Here is a 19,849-nt window from a genome sequence, read left to right on the forward strand (position 1 = left end):
AGAGCTCCTAAAATATTTTTTCTTAGAAATTATTTGACTAAATGGAACTAAAATGGCATTAATCTAATACCTTCCACTAATATCTTCCACTAGATAGTGAACTCTCTTTCTCAATGTTCTTTAACTTGAGGCATCAAGTTTAGAACTTAGGTGCTTTATTTTCTTTCCTGAGGAATACAGACAATGAAGCTGTAGCAGACCCAACTCATACTAAGCATACCTCCCCAACATAGTGTAGGCTCACTAGGGTACTAAAAGAAGAGTGACAAAGACAAAGCCAAGTCAGTTTAAGGATGAGAAATGAATAAAAGAGGAAAGGGTACAAAGAAGAATTCAGGAATGAATGTGGATGGTTTTTTTCTTTTTAATCCCGCTAGTACCCAGCAATAAATTTCTCCTTTAACATTTTATAGCCCAGGTTAAGTAGAAATTACTTTAGAGAAACTGCTACTGGCATCACACAATACCTATTTATAAGTAAGCAAAAAAGAGTGCAATTAAAAAGGAAATGACATGGAATAAAAATTCATGTTTAGAAGAGCATGTAAAGAAGCTGGTATATTACATAAAAGAGAAGCAATTATCAATATAATTACCATTCCTTGGCAAAGGAAATTTACCTCAGGGGCCATTTGAAACAAACAAGATGATAAATATTAGCAACTTTAGGAACCCTAGATGTATAAATACTTAATAATCCCAATATTGCTGAGCTTCCATAGTTTGAAAGCTTGCAGCTGCAATCTCAATACATTCTCTCATCCCATCGCCTATAATATCAGTTTACACAGTCTTGATTCCTAATTTCTAGATCCAGTAAGATTCCCTCTTTCAGCGTAAGAAAAATTGTTAAATCCCAGAAGTTTATAAAATAAAATTAAGGGCACAGACAATCTATTAATGACAATGTGCAATAAATGAAAGTTATATTACAAACAATAAAGCAGAATGTAGACTGGCTTTAATAAAATAAAAATCAACAAACTGGTATGAAACACTTGGTGTGAAAACTCAAGAACAAAATTAATCTCAGATGTTTCACTATTAGCTATAACAAAGACAGCTAAGTGATGTCCATGCACCGTTATTCTGGTGGTCTATGTAAATAACTTATTTATTGTATGAACTCCTGGCATAAACATTTTAGTATACCAGCTATGTGAGGGAAATCATAAACAAGGGCTCAAGATCATTTTTATTCCAACAGCATAAAAATAAGCTTCCACCAAAACTATTTTAAATTTAGGTATAACTATTACAAAGCTATGAACTGTGTCAGTGCTCAACAGTTTAAGTGAAGAAGAAAAAAAGCCCCCACTATCAAAATAGAGGAAAGTAATGAGAAACTTCAAGTTTTATAAAAACATGCAGAGGAAAATCTAAACTCAAATTGCAGATGTTGAGGGTAAAAGATACAACTGAGGAATTTACCTTGAGCTCCCAGTGATTGAATTTCCAACCTGGAGAATAATTATCTCGTAAATCAGCTCTAACGCGGATGTTAACATTGAGTAACCGCCTTCGATAATCATTGCATTTTGCAATCAACGCTTCTTTGTCTTCTTCAGAAAGTGCATTGGTAATGCCACACGGAATAATCACCACCTAGAATTCAGCACAATGCCCCAAATTTATGCAAAGAAACAGATACAGAAGCTCTCAGAAGTCGAAACCTACTAGTGGCTATTATTATTAACACAAATCAGCTGTGTGATTTCTAATCCATATATAATGTCTACTAATTACTTGCAAATCACTTACCCATCTAAATGCATTTTCAGCTGACCTACTATATTTCATTTAATCTATTTTACACACACACACACACACACATATATTTATTTTTTTTACCCCAACCTCCCTCCCAAGTAGCTGGGACTATCAGTGCATGCCACCACACCTGGCTAATATTTTGTAGACTGGATTTTGCCATGTTGCCCAGGCTTAGTCTCAAACTCCTGGGCTCAAGCAATCTGCCTGCCTTGGCCTCCCACAGTGCTGGGATTACAGGCGTGAGCCTGCATGCCCAGCTCATTTAACATATTATAAACCGTTTTTAAAAAATGACTTCTAAAAATGTTTATATAAGTAGCTTAAAAATTAAAAGAGTAAGAGACAATAAATAATGTAAATGATACACACAGTTACAAAACACTAGGGTCCAGATTGCATTCCACATTGTTTTTATTATCAGAGAAATCTGCCTGAATGATATTCAGAAAATCATCCTTTCGAATTTCCTTTAGTAAATATGGCTTGTATTTTATAAAATGAATGATAAACAGGAATATTTTCCTTACCTGAACACATGCTACACGGGGTGGTAATACTAAACCCATGTTGTCTCCATGAACCATGGTCATAACACCAATAGTTCGAGTCGTCAGGCCCCAGGAGTTTTGATAGGCAAATTGCTTCTCTCCTGGTGTCTTTGGATCTTCAAAAACGATTTCAAACATTTTGGAAAAATTCTGCCCTAAATGATGTGATGTTCCTCCCTAAAGTAGAGAAAGATAAGCTTTATTTTTAATAAACTATTACACCCTTGAAAATGATTACTGTAAGATCACATGCTTTAAAAATGGCACCAGACTTGTCTTTTCTCCCTTTTTTTACATTAAATAAGGTTTTTAATTATAAGCATAATTACCATAACAAGAGATTAAGATTAGTCAAAAAATACTATTTACAAGTATTTTGCTCTGGGCAGCTCCTTTTATAGCAGAAATTTTACCTACAACAGTTAAAAAGGAAATCATATTTTAGTAGTAATTCAGGATATGTATCATGACTTAACGAACCATGGAGACAGAGGAATGGGATAGATTTGCTTGAAATTATTATACAAAAGTACACTAAACATTTATTTTTTAAAAGAGTCTACTTCCGTGATGACAGAAGAAATTATTGGATCTGTCCATGGACTGTGCTTACAGTGACTTATGAATCCTATGTGGCAGTTTGATACCTGGATAGCTCTTCCACTAGCAGATATAAATGCTTCTACTGTAGTTGTATAGTCTCCTCCTGCAAATTTTTCCTTTTCCGTCTTTCTTCCTCTTACAACAGGAATTGCCAGGAGTTCTTCATATACCTGAGCATATAAGTCAAGTATCTGCAAGACCTGTAACATTTTAAATGTAAATGTGTTCAAATTTAGGGTACATTTATTCATTAAGATCTATAAAACTGCACTACTTAAGACTAATTGTGTGGGAAAAGCAATTCGAACAATAAAAACTTCTTTTTATGAAAAGGTTAAAGCAGCCAGTGTGAATTTATTAAGAAAGATACTCAATGAAGCAATGTAAAAAGAAGTCAAATAACTTTTTAAAATGTATATATAAGTTTAGAATATAAGAGAAAATAAATGTTACGAAAAATACACAATATCAAAATGAAAATTTCCTGAAAAATAACTTTTTATACACATTAAAGCCCAGAAGTATTTTCACCTAAAAATTTAAGAGCCTATTTCCCTTATTAATAACATTCCAATAAGCAGTTACTTAAATCCATGTACATTTGAATTAATTTGATTTTGCTTTTAACAGGTGTTACATACATTTTAAATAACAAAATTGCAGAGCCTGAACCAAAAAAATGGAACATAGTTAATATGGAAAATAACTTTTTATACCTCTTCCGCTGCCTCTTCCATGGTAGCAAAAGCACTGTGCCCTTCCTGCCAAAGAAATTCACGAGTACGTAGGAAAGGCTGAGGGTGCTTGAACTCCCAACGCTGGAAGAGGCAAGAAAACAATTTAGTCATTATAAAGAGCTTTTCAATTTTTTTTTTGGAAACAGGATCTTGCTCTGTCCCTCAGGCTGGAGTGCAGTGGTGCAATCATGGCTCACTGAAACCCTCTGCCTCCCAGGCTCAAATGATCCTCCTACCTTAGCCTCCCAAGTAGCTGGGCTACAGGTGCACATCAACACACCTGGCTAATTTTTAGTAGAGATGTGGTTTTGCCATGTTGCCTAGGCTGGTCTCAAAATCCTGGGCTCAAGTGATCTGTCTGCTCAACCTCCCAAAGTGCTGGGATTATAAGCATGAGCCACCATGCCCAGTCACTTTCCAATTTTTATTACCATTTTATATAATAAGTAATCAAAAATCACAATTTATCTTAAATACTTCAAAAATAGTTCCATACTCCCAATCCTTTGAAAATAAAAACAATATATATATATTTTTTAAAGAACATGAATAATAATAGAATATAAGAGGAAGTGAATACCTACCACCACATTGCACCACTGATTGAGCTTGATGGGCAGGTCTCTGTGTGACTGCACCCATTTTGCATATGCAGGATACATTACTGAAAGACATGGGAAAATAGAGACAGTCATTTAAGGCTTTATTTCTCCTTTAAGGCTGTAAGTGCTAAACCAGCAAGATAATTAGTAGGAATTAAAATGTAATAAATAAATTTGAAAAATAAAATGTATGTTTGTGTAAATATATTTCCAATGTTTATAATAAGTGAATAGTATTATCTATTTCATAAAGTGTATTACTCAAGGATACATATCTAAAGTTGATCATATTTTACATTCTTCACAGAAGATTTTACATTCTTCATATAATAGTTAATGTACTTTGACAGTTTTCACGTTTGGTTTTTAAAAACAATAAAGGTCATGTCCTACGTTAAGCTCTCTGCATTCATTGACCTGTTCAATTCTCGCATTCAACCCATAAGTAAGTATCATAATCTCAGTTTTATGTGGAAAGCTGAGTTTATAGAAGCTAAACAATTTGCTGAATCCAGCAGTTATGTATGAGAAGCAGAATTAATTTATATCTATCAGATGCACCTATTCAGAGTATGAAAGCTCTTGCAATGAATTGCAAAGTGAAGATATCTGTCTTAGAATAGCCTTCTCATGATCTATAATTAGTAAACCAAAACACAACTTTGCCAAATAGTCTCAGAGAAAAAAACTGGTATCACAATATTAATAATGTATTATACAAAAGTATCACTAGAAATATCAAATAAGAACAAACAATCCTGAACTCTACAGATGAATGATCACTTTGAAAGACGCTGTAAAGCCCAAAACCTCAACTTTTCCAACGGCATTATCATTTACCATATGTAATTTTAGAAAAATCATTTAATCTTTCAGAGACTTTTCTTTACCTGCAAAATGGAAATCACAATAACTGCCCCTGCCTTCCTCACAACACTGTTGTAAGAATAACACAAGATGATGTAAAAGTACTTAGCGACCTATGAACACCCTACGTGAATGCAAATCTAAATGTATTATTAAAATTTAAAAATAATTATGGCATAAACATTTGTATTTGCAATATTACAATCAATTCCAACAATAAAAATTATTCTAAGAATAAAATTCCTTGAAAAGTCCTAAAAATTTACAGCATAAAAGTGAGTAAATTAAAAATCCTATAATTTAATGATAAAGAGCTCTGCAATGACTATTAGAGAACAAAACTCTAGACAACCTAAGTCTGCATTCAATCGTTATCAACACTCATGAAGTTTTGTATTGTCAACAGGGATTATACCTGTCACAAAGCGAAAGCTGAGACTCAACCTTAGAAGCTGTCTCTATTGTTCATTGAGCATTCTCCTGCACTCTAAGGCCTGTTCTCACCTGTTTCACTAGTAGGACGAATGGCAATTGGTTCTGCCAACTCGGTTTTGCCAGATCTTGTAACCCAAGCAACCTAGTAAGAAAAAATCATTTTTCATACATTTTTTTTCAATAGCATTTTGGAGCAACAGTACAAATGCAGGCAAATTTCCTCTGTTTTAATTTTTGCTATATCAATTTAGGCAAGTTAAAATAGTTGCTGCTGTTCACTGTGAGGAAAGGTATGCACTTACTGACCTTCTGAATATTAAAAGTCAGTTAATTAATGTGACAAAATCATTACTTGCTATAAAGGTAGAAACAGAACTTTTTAACAAAAATGGCTTTACATTTTTCAAAATTGGTTGTTAAACTCAAAAGTTGAAAATACATTTTCAAGTTTGTCAGAGAACACTGCAAAAAAATAAAAAAGAAGCTCACTTACCTCCGGGGCAAAGTCAGCAATATGAGTCTTCTCTTTCTCTAATGCACCTTGAGACACAAACATGGGGAAGTAGCAGTTTTCAACACCAAGTTTCTTGATCCCAGCATCAAAAAAGTCCTTGATGGCTTCCCAAATGGCATAGGCCCAGGGACGAAGAATATAACAGCCACTTACGTCATGGTATTCAATCATTTCTGACTTTGTGATGACCTTTTTAAAAGAAAAATAGTCTTTAAAGCTTACATTCAACCAAAATTCTAGTGTAAGTGGCAAGAGTATGATAACCAAAATTCAAATCTGGAGGCTTCTACTGTTGATACATCCCCATAATGTGGGAGGTCATAATGGAAGTAAAACAGACCTGACTATACTGAAAAACAACATATAACAGGGTTCCAAACTCTCAATAAAGCCTGAATTCCACCGGGCGTGGTGGCTTACACATGTAATCCCAGGACTTTGGGAAGCCGAGGTGGGTGGATCGCCTGAGGTCAGAAGTTCGAGACCAGCCTCAAATATGGTGAAACCCAGTCTCTACTAAAACTACAAAAATTAGCCGGGCATAGTGGCGTGTGCTTGTAGTCCCAGCTACTCGGGAGGCTGAGGCAGAAGAGTTGCTTGAACCCAGGAGGTGGAGGTTGCAGTGAGCCAAGATCACACCACTGCACACCAACCTAGGTGACAGAGTGACACTCCCATCTCAAAAAAAAAAAAAAATTGAATTCCAATCCTGTCTCTGCTATTGACTATATCTTTGTGGCCTTAAATTAATCCCTTTACTTGAACATTTAAAAAAAAAAATCACTATCTCATGGTACTACTTTTCAATTCAGGACTTCATGTGAACATGTTGAAAAACAGTGTCATATTAAATGACTACAGTATGTATTAAAGGCATTATATAACATTATTACTATTGCCTTTGTGGTGTATTTTAGAATCTAAACATAAAGCAGCTATTGAGACTTAAAACATAAAAATCAACTGAATGCATACTCACCTGAGAATACCAATCAGCAAGATTTTCTTCTTTTTTTGCCTCAAGACCCAACCTGCAGATACGAAAAGTAAAAGATAAATCTCTTCATTCAGCAACTGCTTTTAGGTCGAATGAAACCTCTAAAGTTCAAAATAGATTAGTTTTTCTTCAGTATGAGTTATTTCCATATTTATAACTTCTCTATATTCATCCCCAAGATAATATTGTGTTTTCTTGTTTTGTTTTTAAGACAGGGTCTCACTCTGTCACCCAGGCTGGAGCGCAATGGTGTGATCCTGTCTCACCGCAACCTAGGACTCCTCAGCTCAAGAGATTCTCTCGCCTCAGCCTCCTGAGTAGCTAGGACTACAGGCGCATACAACATCTGGCTTATTTTTTTATTTTTATTTTTTGGTAGAGTCAGGGTCTCGCTATGTTGCCCAGGCCAGTCTTGAACTCTTGGCCTCATACAATCCTCCTGCTCCGGCCTCCCAGAGTGCAGGGATTACAGGCATAAGCCACCATGCCTAGCCCCTAAGATAATGTTTTTAACCTAAAAAACAGTAGAAATGCCGGGCACAGTGTCTCACACCTGTAATCCCACCACTTTGGGAGGCCGAGGCGGGCAGATCACCTGAGGTTGGGAGTTTGAGACCAGCCTGACCAACATGGAGAAATCCTGTCTCTACTAAAATTACAAAATTAGACAGGCATGGTGGCGCATGCCTGTAATCCCAGCTACTTGGGAGGCTGAGGCAGGAGAATGAATCGCTTGAACCAGGGAGGTAGAGGTTACGGTGAGCCGAGATTGCGTCATTGCACTCCAGCCTGGGCAACAAGAGCAAAACTCCGTCTCAAAAAAAAAAACCACACAAAAAACAAAACCAAAAACAGCAGAGACATCTCTTAAAAAGTTGTGAGACATTATCCACAAAATCTAGGAAAGCCAAATGTAACAAAAGCTATGATTCTATGCTTCTCTGCAGACATCTCTTTTACAAGGTTCTTTTTAAGGTAATGAATTTGTGATAGAGACAGAGCCTGTTCACACCTACTCTCCCACTAAAAAAGAAGAATCTTATGCCAGTTAAAATTATAGTAAGATCACCATTTCGCTGAAAGTAAAACCTAAAAAGTAATAAAAACAATGGCTATAAATACACACATATATGTGTGTGTACTTATGTGTGCATATTAACCAAATTTATACAAGTTTTTCTTTTTCTTTTTTTGAAACAGTCTCACTCCATCACTCAGACTGGAGTGCACTGGTCCGATCTCAGCTCACTGCAACTTCCACCTCCCAGGTTTAAGTGATTCTTGTGCCTCAGCACCCCTTCCCCCACCCGAGCAGCTGAAATTACAGGTGTGTGCCACCATGCCTGGTTAATTTTTTTGTAATTTTAATAGAGACGGAGCTTTGACATGTTGGCCAGGCTGGTCTCGAACTCCTGACCTCAAGTGATCCGCCCACCCCAGCCTCCCAAAGTGCTGGCATTACAGGTGTGAACCACTGAGCCTGGCCTTAAGTTTTTCTTTTAACTAGAATAAAAGTTGCAGAGATAGACGCTTGTAAAATAAACTGGGTCTGTAATAAAAAATTATTTCAGACAATAATCATTTTTTTGAAATATCAACAATTATTCAGGATAGAGTATGGTCTCTTCTTGGAGTTTAGAAACAAGGTTTTACTGGCTAAAAATTTTAATGTATTTGCATTCTCCATTGTTTCACTATGACATACCTCAATAAAATAACTCTATGACGGCCGGGCGCGGTGGCTCAAGCCTGTAATCCTAGCACTTTGGGAGGCCGAGACGGGCGGATCACAAGGTCAGCAGATCGAGACCATCCTGGTTAACACGGTGAAACCCTGTCTCTACTAAAAAATACAAAAAACTAGCCGGGCGAGGTGGCAGGCGCCTGTAGTCCCAGCTACTCGGGAGGCTGAGCCAGGAGAATGGCGTAAACCCGGGAGGCAGAGCTTGCAGTGAGCTGAGATCTGGCCACTGCACTCCAGCCTGGGCGACAGAGCTAGACTCCGTCTCAAAAAAAAAAAAAAAAAAAAAAAAAAAAAAACAACTCTATGAAACCTAGCACTTTCACAAGCACCAAGAAAGTAAAAGGTGAAAAGTTCTACACTCTCTTCTACCCTGCTATAACTCTGGCTATTCAGTTTAATAGTCAAAAAGAAAAATATCTGTTGCATTCTCTTGTTTAAGGAGACACTGTGTATATGATATGAGAGCTAAGAGGCAGCAAAATTTGATACTCAGCTAAACAAATGTAAAACCAAAGTATCTCAGTAACAGTTTTTTCTTCTTATTAAGCCATTAAGGAAAACCCATCATAAAGTTCACTCTAATTGTGGAAAGAGACAAAAAATTACAATCATGCGTCACTTAATAACATGAATATATTCTGAGAAATACGTTGTTAGGTGATTTCATCATTGTGCAAACATCATAGCTTGTTATACTTCAATGCCAACATCAAGTGCCATATATCAGGTTTCTATACATGCTCTGTTATGATGTTAGGGACCAATGTCACATAAGTAGTCCACTGTTGATTGACACATCATTATGTGGTGTATGACTGCACATTATTCACACAGATTAGAAGATCCTTAAAGAGCCATCTATTCCACTGTTTTGTCTTTAGTCAGTTTTGTCTTATATTTAAACTATCAATTTTTAAATTGAGAATGAAGCTCTCACTTAGTCCCCATAAAAGATCTTCATTTGAAAAAAATCTGCCTAAGGTGCAAAACAGTGTGTATAATTAGGCTACCAATTATGTTTAAAAAGGAGGAGAGAAAACATGTATGTATATTTGTGTGTGATATATATATATATATATCTGTATTTACTTGAATAATAAATGAAAATCGCCAACAGACACAGAAGAAACTGTTAACAGTGGCTACCGATTGATTACGGTGGTGGGGAAAACTGGAAAGATGGGAAACACGCACAGGAACTTCTTATATTCTGAGATTCTTGAACCAAACAAATGGGTTACCTATTTTAAAAATTAAATGGAAAATTAATCAATGCTATCTGCTGACATTACAGTTTTAGCGTTCTCTAACTTAATGTGATAAACTAATCAAAATTTGTTTTAAAAAATATTAAGAGTTGAATTCATTCAAAGCTCTGCTTTGCTTCAAATGAAGTTTCTGCAATTCATTACCTGGTCTGTTTCTTAGGGCCCTGCCCTTCTCCTGCTCCACTTGATGACAGTCCACCTCCTTGGTTTTTAGAAGGGTCTTTCCTTTGGCCATCATTTTGTTTCTGAGGCTTATTCTGCTTTTCAGATTTATTTTCTTTTTCTTTCTTCTTCTTATCTTTGTCCTCAGCTCCAGTGGCTGACACAGGCTTATACTCTACTCCTATCAAAGACTTGTACTGTGCCTTTAGCTGAAGGAGTTCTTGTACAGCTATATCTACTTGATCCTTTAGTTTAACAAAAGAGGAAAAAGAGAAGACAGTATTTAATTCAAGTCATTGTCTAAGCACACTTAAATACAATGCTCAAAGCTTTCTTTTATCCCCCAACATCAGATGGGTAATGTGCCCAGGTGGTAATAAGGTTTGAGGGAGGCATATCTCACATATGAGTGTGAAAACCCAACCATCACACTTAGGAACTACAAAAGGATCTGTCCAAAGTTTAAAAGCAGATTTGCAAACACAATTAAAGACAGGGATTTGGGGACAGAAGGGTTTGGGGTAGGTGTTACACCAACTATTGAAATTATAAAGATTATTATAAACAGGGATAGAATTGTGCAAACTGTGACTGGAAAATAGCACGGTCTATAACTGCACTATCCAAATAGTAGTCATGTGGTTCATTTAAAGTAAATAAAATTAAAAATTCACTTCCTAAGTCACCATAATCACATTTCAAATGCTCATGTGGCTAATGACTACTGTATTAGACAATACTGTTATAGAATATTTCCATCACTGCAGAAAGTTCTACTAGAAAGCACTGGTACCTAACATGTATTCCATAGGAATCTAAGTTAAAAGCCATTAAATTACATAAGTTGAACATTTCACAATTATAAAGATGAGATAATGATTATCAAGTTCTAATAAAGTTAAATTTCAAAACTACAATGACTGTCTTCCACTCATGTGAATCTGTACAAAAAAATCTACTCCTAAAAAGATAACAGAATTAGCACAGACTACTAAGAGCTCAAAATAAAACCTACTATTTCAGTTTGACAGAGCTTTAGGAGAAAGAATGAAAAACAAGGTAAATATTAAGGGCCTTCAATGGGTGAGCACTGTGCTAGGGTCTAGGTCACTATTCTGGATCTTACAGATTGGAGGGAAACAACTTAACAATTAAAATACAGTCTGTTTAAGTACTATGTCAGTGATGGGCTGTGTCATATGAAAACATCCAGTCAAATCTAGTTGGGGTAAGAAACAATCAACAAAGAAAGTTTCTCTAAAAGGCAAGGTAGGAGAATTGAGAATTGAAATATGAGTAGAAGTTAGCTAGATTTGATGGGGCAGAAAACACTTGAGGCAAAGAAAATACTCTGAAATGTAAAAAACAAAAACACATAAACAAAATAACCCACTAACCTTAGGGGCTTTTTCAGTTTTAAGTTTCCGAACTACTTCTCCTTGAGAAGCTACTTTGTCAAAAAGTAATTTGGCTTCTGGTGTTTCTAAACTAGCAGGTTCAGAATTTCTGGTTGGGCTTGAATCTGAACTTTGAGATAATGGGGGCTGACCAGGTATGTACTCCTTCCCAGTTTTTTCTTTATATTGAGCTTTCAGGGACAGTAAGCATTCTACAGCTTCATTTATTTTAGCCTAAAACAAAAGAGAGATAGAGATATTTATAAAACTTTGGAAATTTCTGGAAATTTCAATGCCATTTAAAAATTTTTAATTATCAAAAAATCATTCCCATAAGTTAATCATGGGGAAACCTACGTTAAATCATCAGCCTAAAATAAGAGATAAAGCTAAAGAAAAATTAAAAACATCGATTATATATAAGCCAAAGAAATAAACAAAAATACAGTTCAACATACAACAGTGTAACTTTCTATTTTACGTAAGTCAACAGACAAATAATAGAACATCTAAGTAAACTGTCAGTGTCAAGACCTGGGTCTATAAATAGTGAAGTCAGAATTTACAAAATCAGAATAAAGATCAGATCAATGGCTTTGCCTATACAAACCTTATTTTCCACTGCTTATTAAACAGAAATTAAAGACAACTTCAGGAAAAAAGGAAGTTTGGGTCCAACTAACGAATAGTTACATCAATTTCACAAATTGACAATGAGATGAGAAAGCATGTTGAAGTTTTTAGACACTTACCTATATATTTTAATCTCTGATACTTTAACATAATAATAAAAAAGAATGATACACTCAGCCCAACCGAGACACTTGTGACTCTCTAGCAGAGAATGACAGCAACACAGGCAAAGGACCCAAGCTGGACACCTTACCTGAAATGGTGCTACTATCTCACTACAAACCAGTGTACCACTGGGAACCTCGAGGTATCAATCAAAATAGATAGGAAAAGTGTCTCCAAATCACCCTATCCAATCTTTACTGCTACTTTCTAATAATGCTCCAGATAACTAAATGAAACCAGGCAGAAGCCATGAAGAATACTCAAATGGGGGTCAGAAGAATGCAGGATACCAATGGTATACCTTCAAAAAATTTGCATCTATGAGGCAGCAAAGCACACTTCCTTGTCCAGCTACTTTATAACGTCTTCTGCCATTAGAGCGTCACACCAGGCACCACATAAAGGTAGTAAAATTAAGAGAAAACGTACAAAGAGAAGATGAGAGTAAACTGTCTGATTTGTACTCTTGATTTGTCTCTGGTTTATTCTGTTTCTAGGAAAGAGTTTTCACAGCAGAAACTACTTTATCTTAAGAAAAAGGGCCAAGCTGGCCGGGCGCGGTAGCTCAAGCCTGTAATCCCAGCACTTTGGGAGGCCGAGACAGGCGGATCACAAGGTCAGGAGATCGAGACCATCCTGGCTAACACGGTGAAACCCCGTCTCTACTAAAAAATACAAAAAAAAAAACAAAAAAACTAGCCGGGCGAGGTGGCAGGCGCCTGTAGTCCCAGCTACTGGGGAGGCTGAGGCAAGAGAATGGCATAAACCCAGGAGGCGGAGCTTGCAGTGAGCTGAGATCCGGCCACTGCACTCCAGTCTGGGCTACAGAGCGAGACTCCGTCTCAAAAAAAAAAAAAAAAAGAAAAAGAAAAAGGGCCAAGTTAATCAGACATACGAGAATCAAGGGGGAAAAAAGGGCAATTTCCACCAGCTAAAATAAAAATGGAAAAGAAGGAACTTCCCTGCAACTATTTCTAGAAAAAGACGACTATCTGAAAGAAACTCCACTTTACACTATAAGCAGGTATTCATTAGAGCTTAAAGTCAGATGGCACACTTCTCACACAGAAAAAAAAAAAAAAAAACCCGTTTGCCAAGATTATATTGAAACATTATAAAGGAGAAAATTAAGATGAGCAAACCACTCTGTTACTGAATGAAATACTCTTAATAAAGCTATATATTCATACATTTCCCCTCCCATTGGGAAATGGAATATTTTAGATAACTAAGTAAATTGCTCAGGTTATTTTTCCAAAAAGAGTGAAATTATACTAATTACCACCATGCAATCTTCCCTGATGATTCAGAAGGTATCTAAAGATTCTTGACTTTGAATTATAATATGAAAAGTATCATTATCATTTTATGGCATATTTAGTCTGTGCCAGACACGATACTAAATGCTGTACAAGGTATATTATTTAACTCTCAAAACAACCCTTACAGAAGTTAAATTTAGAAAGATTAAGTTCCTTCCCCAGAGTTACACAATAAGTAGTAGAGCTAGTATTTGAATCTCGGGTTTATTCCAGAGGCTGTGATCTTGACCACTACGGTTTGCTTAGCGTTACAGAAAACAATGATCTAAATGTGCACTTTATTCCTACTAACATGCTATGAAAACTGCTTTTTGAAAGAGATCTTTGAATAGTTCTCTGAATTTGTCTCTTAGAATATACAATGAAGAACTGATGGGTGGAGAACAAATTATCTCTTAATACTAGTTTTCTGGATTAAAAGACATTTACAAAGAGAAACTGGGTGGTATACTATTATTTAGTACAATATCATACAACAGCAGAAGCTGAAAGAGCATTGCTAGTAGAATTTAAGTTGTTAGTGGACAAAGACTGTTTTAAACTTACCTAACGTATGCCAATACAAACAAAAAAGGTTTTCAGCAAATAACTGCTGATGTGGATTAATGAGAAAAAGAAACAACCTACACAAGACTTTGGTAAAGGTTTAAGATGGGAATTTGAAATAACTAAAAGTGATGCTAATATTATGACTAAAAACTGGAAAGTTAAATAAAATGGAGAAAATGGACAAACTTCTGATTACATTCGGAATGAGTACTCAAACAGCTATTTTTTCAGCAGCCACTAGATGTAAACGTTTCTCCATGGGGAAAGGAGTGAACTTTTAAAAACAAAAAACAAACAAAAAAACCTGGAATGTTATCCATTTGAAATAATAGAACCTTTCAAAATAGCCTGGGTATCTCGATTCTAAATGCAAAAACTTTTCTCAAAAATACTTTTTTCAAACTTTTTTTTTCCAACTTTATTACCAGTCACTCACTTTTGCTCCTTACTGGCGTATCTAAGAGAACTATATCTACACACATCAGTAATGATGACTCCTGAAAGCAGAGATTCTCACTTGGTGGGGAGGGGGATGAATGAGTGGTAATCAGAACAGAAAATCCTTCCAAGTAAGTGAGGGAAGAGAGTGATGATGCTTGTACAATATTTTTTAAAGTCTGCTAGGAGATTTAGTAAACTAAAAGTTCACAGGTTTCAAAGAAAGACATTTTAAGAAAATAATTAACCGATCATGTGTAGCTTAAATACCTACACCTGTAAGGAATAACCAATTACTGAAACATGATTCTAGGAGCCAATACAGCATAGGGTAGACCCCAGATCTTGATGTCAAACCTAAATTAGAACACAACACCTGTTCTCCTGCTGATCAACTAGGCTGATTCGTTTACCTAAATCACAATGTACCTGCTACTTTTCTCTGATACAGATCAATTAACACAAATTCTGAAGATTTTCCAGAAGATCCCCAAGCTGATGTAAGTCTTGTGAAGTATCCTGAACCACAATCCGATGTAAGATGCATTTATATTTGTTTAGATCAAAATCAATTTTGCATTAAGTACTAAATACAGATATAGCTGGAATTCACTACACACGTTACAAACAACATCAAGAAAAAGATAGGCTTTTTTCTTATTTCCTTCCCTGCAACATTTATCTTTTGGCCTGAGACATCTTAAAGCTATTTGGGGCGAGAGTGCAGGGTGGCAGTTTTCTAGAACAACCTGCTTAATGGACAAAGGGGTACAGTGATGTATGTCCTTTCCTGATAAACTGTGATTTAGGTTTTAAAAAACAGTAACATTGGTGTAAAAAATAAAAGAGCAAAGATTGCAAGATGAATTATTGGGGACATAAAATACAAGGTGCCATGAATTAAAATGCTGCAACTACAGAAGCAAATGGTGATTCAACCCCCCTCCACATAGACTGCGTATGGCATAAAGAGAGAACATTAGTGACAAAACAGTTGTGAATTATTTTTATTTAATAATCATTTGATTTTGTTGTTACTTGATTTTTAAACAACTGTTAACTATAATGGTTCTCAAAACTCTTTCTTCCAAAAGGGCTTCATAATAAATATTTAGGCTATGTGAGTCTCGGTTGCAACCATTCAACTCTTTAACTGTAGCATGAAAACAGCCATAGACAATACGTAAACTAATGACTGTGTCTGTATTCCAATAAAATTTCATTTACAGGCTGGGCGCAGTGGCTCACGCCTGTAATCCCAGCACTTTGGGAGGCCAAGGCGGGTGGATCACCTGAGGTCAGGAGTTCGAGACCAGCCTGACTAACATGGTAAAACCCCATCTCTACTAAAAACAAACTACAAAATTAGCCAGGCGTCGTGGTGTGCACCTGTAATCCCAGCTACTTGGGAGGCTGACGCAGGAGAATTGCTTGAACCCGGGAGGAGGAAGTTGCAGTGAGCCGAGATCTCGCCATTGCACTCCAGCCTGGGCAACACAGCGAGACTCCGTCTCAAAAAAAAAAAAAAATTCATTTACAAGGAACAGGTATACAGCCAGACCCAGCAGCTCAGGCCTGTAATCCCAACACTTTGGGAGGTCAAAAAGGGAGGATGGCTTGAGTACAGAAGTTCAAGACCAGTCCTGTTAACACGGTGAAACCCCATCTCTACAAGCAATACAAAAATTAGCCAGGCCTAGTGGCATGTGCTTGAACTTCCAGCTACTTAGGAGACTGAGATGGGAGGATTGCTTGGGAGGGTGAGGCTGCAGTAAGCCATGATTGAGTCACTGCACTCCAGCCTGGGCAACAGAGCAAGACCCTGTCAAAAAAAAAAAAAAAAAAGAAAAAGAAAAGAAATTTGTTTTAAAGTGGCTTTAATTTTTAAAGTAACTTAATATTAAGTGTTATTATATCTTTGGTGTATTCTCTGTTATGCGCCTCACACTATATCAACTTGATCCATTATTTTATGCAGCAACCCACTGAGCAGGAGAAAAAGAGTAAGAGGAGCAAAAGATGGTAGACTTGATGGACTTCAAGTTTTTATTACTTGCTCGTCTTTTTGCTTATACTTTGCCTTTATGCTTAAAAGTTATTTCATAGAAGCATCTATCTGATCCTGAAGCAGGAAAGAGAAGATTAAAAACAAAACAAAACAAAAAACAGAGCAAGAAAAGTCTAGTTGAAGCTGGTAACCTAAAACTTCAGCTGGTCACCTTCCTTACCTTTTAACATGACACAGTAAAATAACCACCTTTGTAGAAAACTGAATGGTTAAGAGGCTTAGGCAAATTATTAATGCAAAACAAGCACAGACTTGCTAAATAATGATAAACTAGTAAAACTATAACTCTCTAGCGCTTTCAATGGAATGCCCCACTGTCACCACCTCTCAAGGTAAATAACATGGGAATCAGTCAGTATTTTAATCTAAGCTTTGTAAATTTCAGGAAGTTACTTTCATATTCAGTTTCTCCTCTGTTGCTAAAACAGGCAAATAGAAAAAGTAGCATTCTTTGAATATTTTTGTACATGGCTCTTGGGAAGACTAAAAAGTGTATGGTACATAGTGCCAGATGCAGGCTAAATGCTAGTGCCATTCCTAATAACTGGGTTCATTCTTTAGAAGAGAAGAAACATTTACTATTACTAGCATTCAGAGAAAAAATACATGGAGTACAACAGGTCCTTGAAGAACATTGTTTTGTTTGATGTCATTTCATCATAACTTTGAAGAGGAAAAAAACGTTGACCCCCAGCCAGAGCCACTGTCTGTGTGGAACATGTGCATTCTCCCCATGTCTGCGTGAGTTTTCTCTGGGAACTCCAGTTTCATTCCATATCCCAAAGCTGTACACATTAGGTGAACTGGTGAGTCTAAATGCTCCCGGTCTGAGTCTCGGTGTGTGTGAGTGTGCCCTGCAATGGAATGATGTCTTATCCAGGGCTGGTTCCTGCCTTGAGTCTTGAGCTGGCCACCCAAAACCCTGAACTGGAATAACTGAGTAAATAATTATCTTACTTGTCGTTATTAATCTTTCTTAAATGTATATACAGCTCACATTTGTTTCCATTAGAAGTGTTGGGTCTTTATTTAGAGGTCTGTGTAATGCAAAAATAATAATTTTAAAAAGAAAAAGAAGACAAAATATTACAAAAGAAAAAACGAAGACAACAACAACAATAATAAAACACAAGAAGTTTGTGTAATGTGATGTTTTTGGGATCAGAAATATGCCAAGGTAACTTAATTCTTGTTTATCTCAATTAGCCTATTGTTGTTATACATCATTTTGCTTAAAGTCTCAGTTTCCAAGAACCTATGAACAACATTAAGACTTAATATATTTTGAAACACAGATATGGTATAAAGTAGGCAGCATTCAATAAATGTAAGTCAGACTAAACTGAAGTCAGATTTATTTCAGTATCACATTTATTGGTATTTAAATACCTAATAAATTACCTACCCAATTACCAAAGAAATTTAGATCTTTTTACCTTAAGCTGACTTTTCATAACCTTAACAGTGTTATTTTATGAAAGCATGATGTAACCCATTAACCCAAAAGGATGGGTGATGGATTCATAGTTGACTGTTACTCCAAATATAATGGTTTCTGCTGTTACTATTCCACCCATAATTAAGCTGACAAAAATTGTCACATAATCTCAATATATTCTACTTACAACGAAGAAATTTGAAGACCAAAGCCCTTCCCTTCAAATTACACCTAGAGAGGAGTACATATTTAGTTTCCAGCAGATACAGTGCAAAATGCTCCCAACCTCCCCATGAGGTAGGAAACATCGGGAATTTATATCCTAAACTCATACATCCAGCAGCATTTATTCCTTGAAGCAAAGCTGTTTTAGATAATCATGGTTCTTCGGGATCTCAACAGGCTATTTAGGTTGGTGCAAAGTAACTGTGGTTTTTGCCATTAAAAATAACGGTAAGAACCGCAATTACTTTTGCACCAACCTAATAAAGGCTTTCTCACAGTTCACAATGGAGTGACAGAAAAACATTAACTCCTGGGAGAAGACCTCAAAATGTGAGGTCAAATATTCATGATTGAAAGTATCTTAGGTGGCAGGGTTTCATGTCAGATGCTAGCCACTTATTGATGAGGTGAGGAACTTACTGAATTCTCCAGCCTGAGCCTAGGACCCTGACAGGACAACAGATCTGACATTTTAGAACAAATCCCCTTCCTGCCACGTAAGTCAAGCCTTGTGGTGTACCATACCTCTCTGTGTATGTGCCACAGTCTAAATTCTACAATTTTTTGCAGCTCATCAGGGGCTGAATTGTTTCTTGTTGCAGTACTATTTATCCGATCACATCTTAGAACTATGCTGCTGTTTGAATAGGACTACCTACCTTCATTATTAAATATGATCTTTCACAGTCTATACAGATGCCATTCCCTTTGTCTCTTACTTACATCAAGTAAGTCCATTTCACACTAGGTGCCACACCCACTTGGCTAAATGTTTTGCCTAAGGACATACTGAAACAAGAATATAATTTATACTTCAGTCAAAATTTCATATAATTTGAAGGCCCTGCTATGAAAAGTTGGAAATAATCACAGGTCAAAAACCTCTTGACAATCCATTTGTTATTCCCTGAATACACCTTGTACCTTCTGACCTCTACCTCTGCTGGTACTGTCTTCTACACCAGGAGTTCTCAAAGCATGGTGGTCCCTGGGACAGCAGCATCAGCATCACCTGAGAAACTTTCTAGAAATGTGTATTTTCCACATGCTCTGAATCTACTGAAGAAGAAAGTCAAGGGGCAGAGCCCAGCAATCCATGTTTTAGCAAGCCAGTAATTCTGGTGCACAGTAAAGCTTGAGAACCATGGTTCCACACTTAAGCGTGCCTTGTTCTGATCTTTGTTCCCCCATAATGGCTGATTCTACTTCAGGATGATTTTAAATATCCTTTATAAATTGTTTCCGCCTTTGTTGCCACTTAAAAACACAAACCCTTCACATAGCAACTTATACATATCACAAAGGATTACAGTCACATCACACAAGAGTACAGTGAGTCTGTACGTTTCCTTCCCCAGTAAGCC

The 19,849-nt window shown here is 36.4% G+C and overlaps 1 protein-coding gene and 1 non-coding gene across 3 annotated transcripts in view; both read right to left on the minus strand.

Annotated features, from left to right (window-relative positions):
• Positions 1 to 19,849, minus strand: part of EPRS1 (glutamyl-prolyl-tRNA synthetase 1) — an 83,753-nt gene that overhangs the window by 10,227 nt on the left and 53,677 nt on the right. For both annotated transcript variants that reach the window (XM_077937689.1, XM_015116038.3), the window contains 10 exons: positions 11,648 to 11,881; positions 10,233 to 10,495; positions 7,059 to 7,110; positions 6,059 to 6,268; positions 5,635 to 5,707; positions 4,246 to 4,325; positions 3,641 to 3,742; positions 2,969 to 3,124; positions 2,301 to 2,498; positions 1,432 to 1,605 (listed from right to left, as the gene is read on the minus strand). In XM_077937689.1, coding sequence (XP_077793815.1) covers positions 1,432 to 1,605; positions 2,301 to 2,498; positions 2,969 to 3,124; positions 3,641 to 3,742; positions 4,246 to 4,325; positions 5,635 to 5,707; positions 6,059 to 6,268; positions 7,059 to 7,110; positions 10,233 to 10,495; positions 11,648 to 11,881 — 1,542 coding nt within the window. The remainder of the gene's footprint in view (positions 1 to 1,431; positions 1,606 to 2,300; positions 2,499 to 2,968; positions 3,125 to 3,640; positions 3,743 to 4,245; positions 4,326 to 5,634; positions 5,708 to 6,058; positions 6,269 to 7,058; positions 7,111 to 10,232; positions 10,496 to 11,647; positions 11,882 to 19,849) is intronic.
• LOC114675325 (small nucleolar RNA U13) lies at positions 10,598 to 10,701 on the minus strand. The gene has a single exon (XR_003726378.1). It is a non-coding gene; the product is annotated as a small nucleolar RNA U13 (small nucleolar RNA).

The sequence above is a fragment of the Macaca mulatta genome, chromosome 1, assembly GCF_049350105.2.
Source record: "Macaca mulatta isolate MMU2019108-1 chromosome 1, T2T-MMU8v2.0, whole genome shotgun sequence".
Classification (NCBI taxonomy): domain Eukaryota; kingdom Metazoa; phylum Chordata; class Mammalia; order Primates; family Cercopithecidae; genus Macaca; species Macaca mulatta.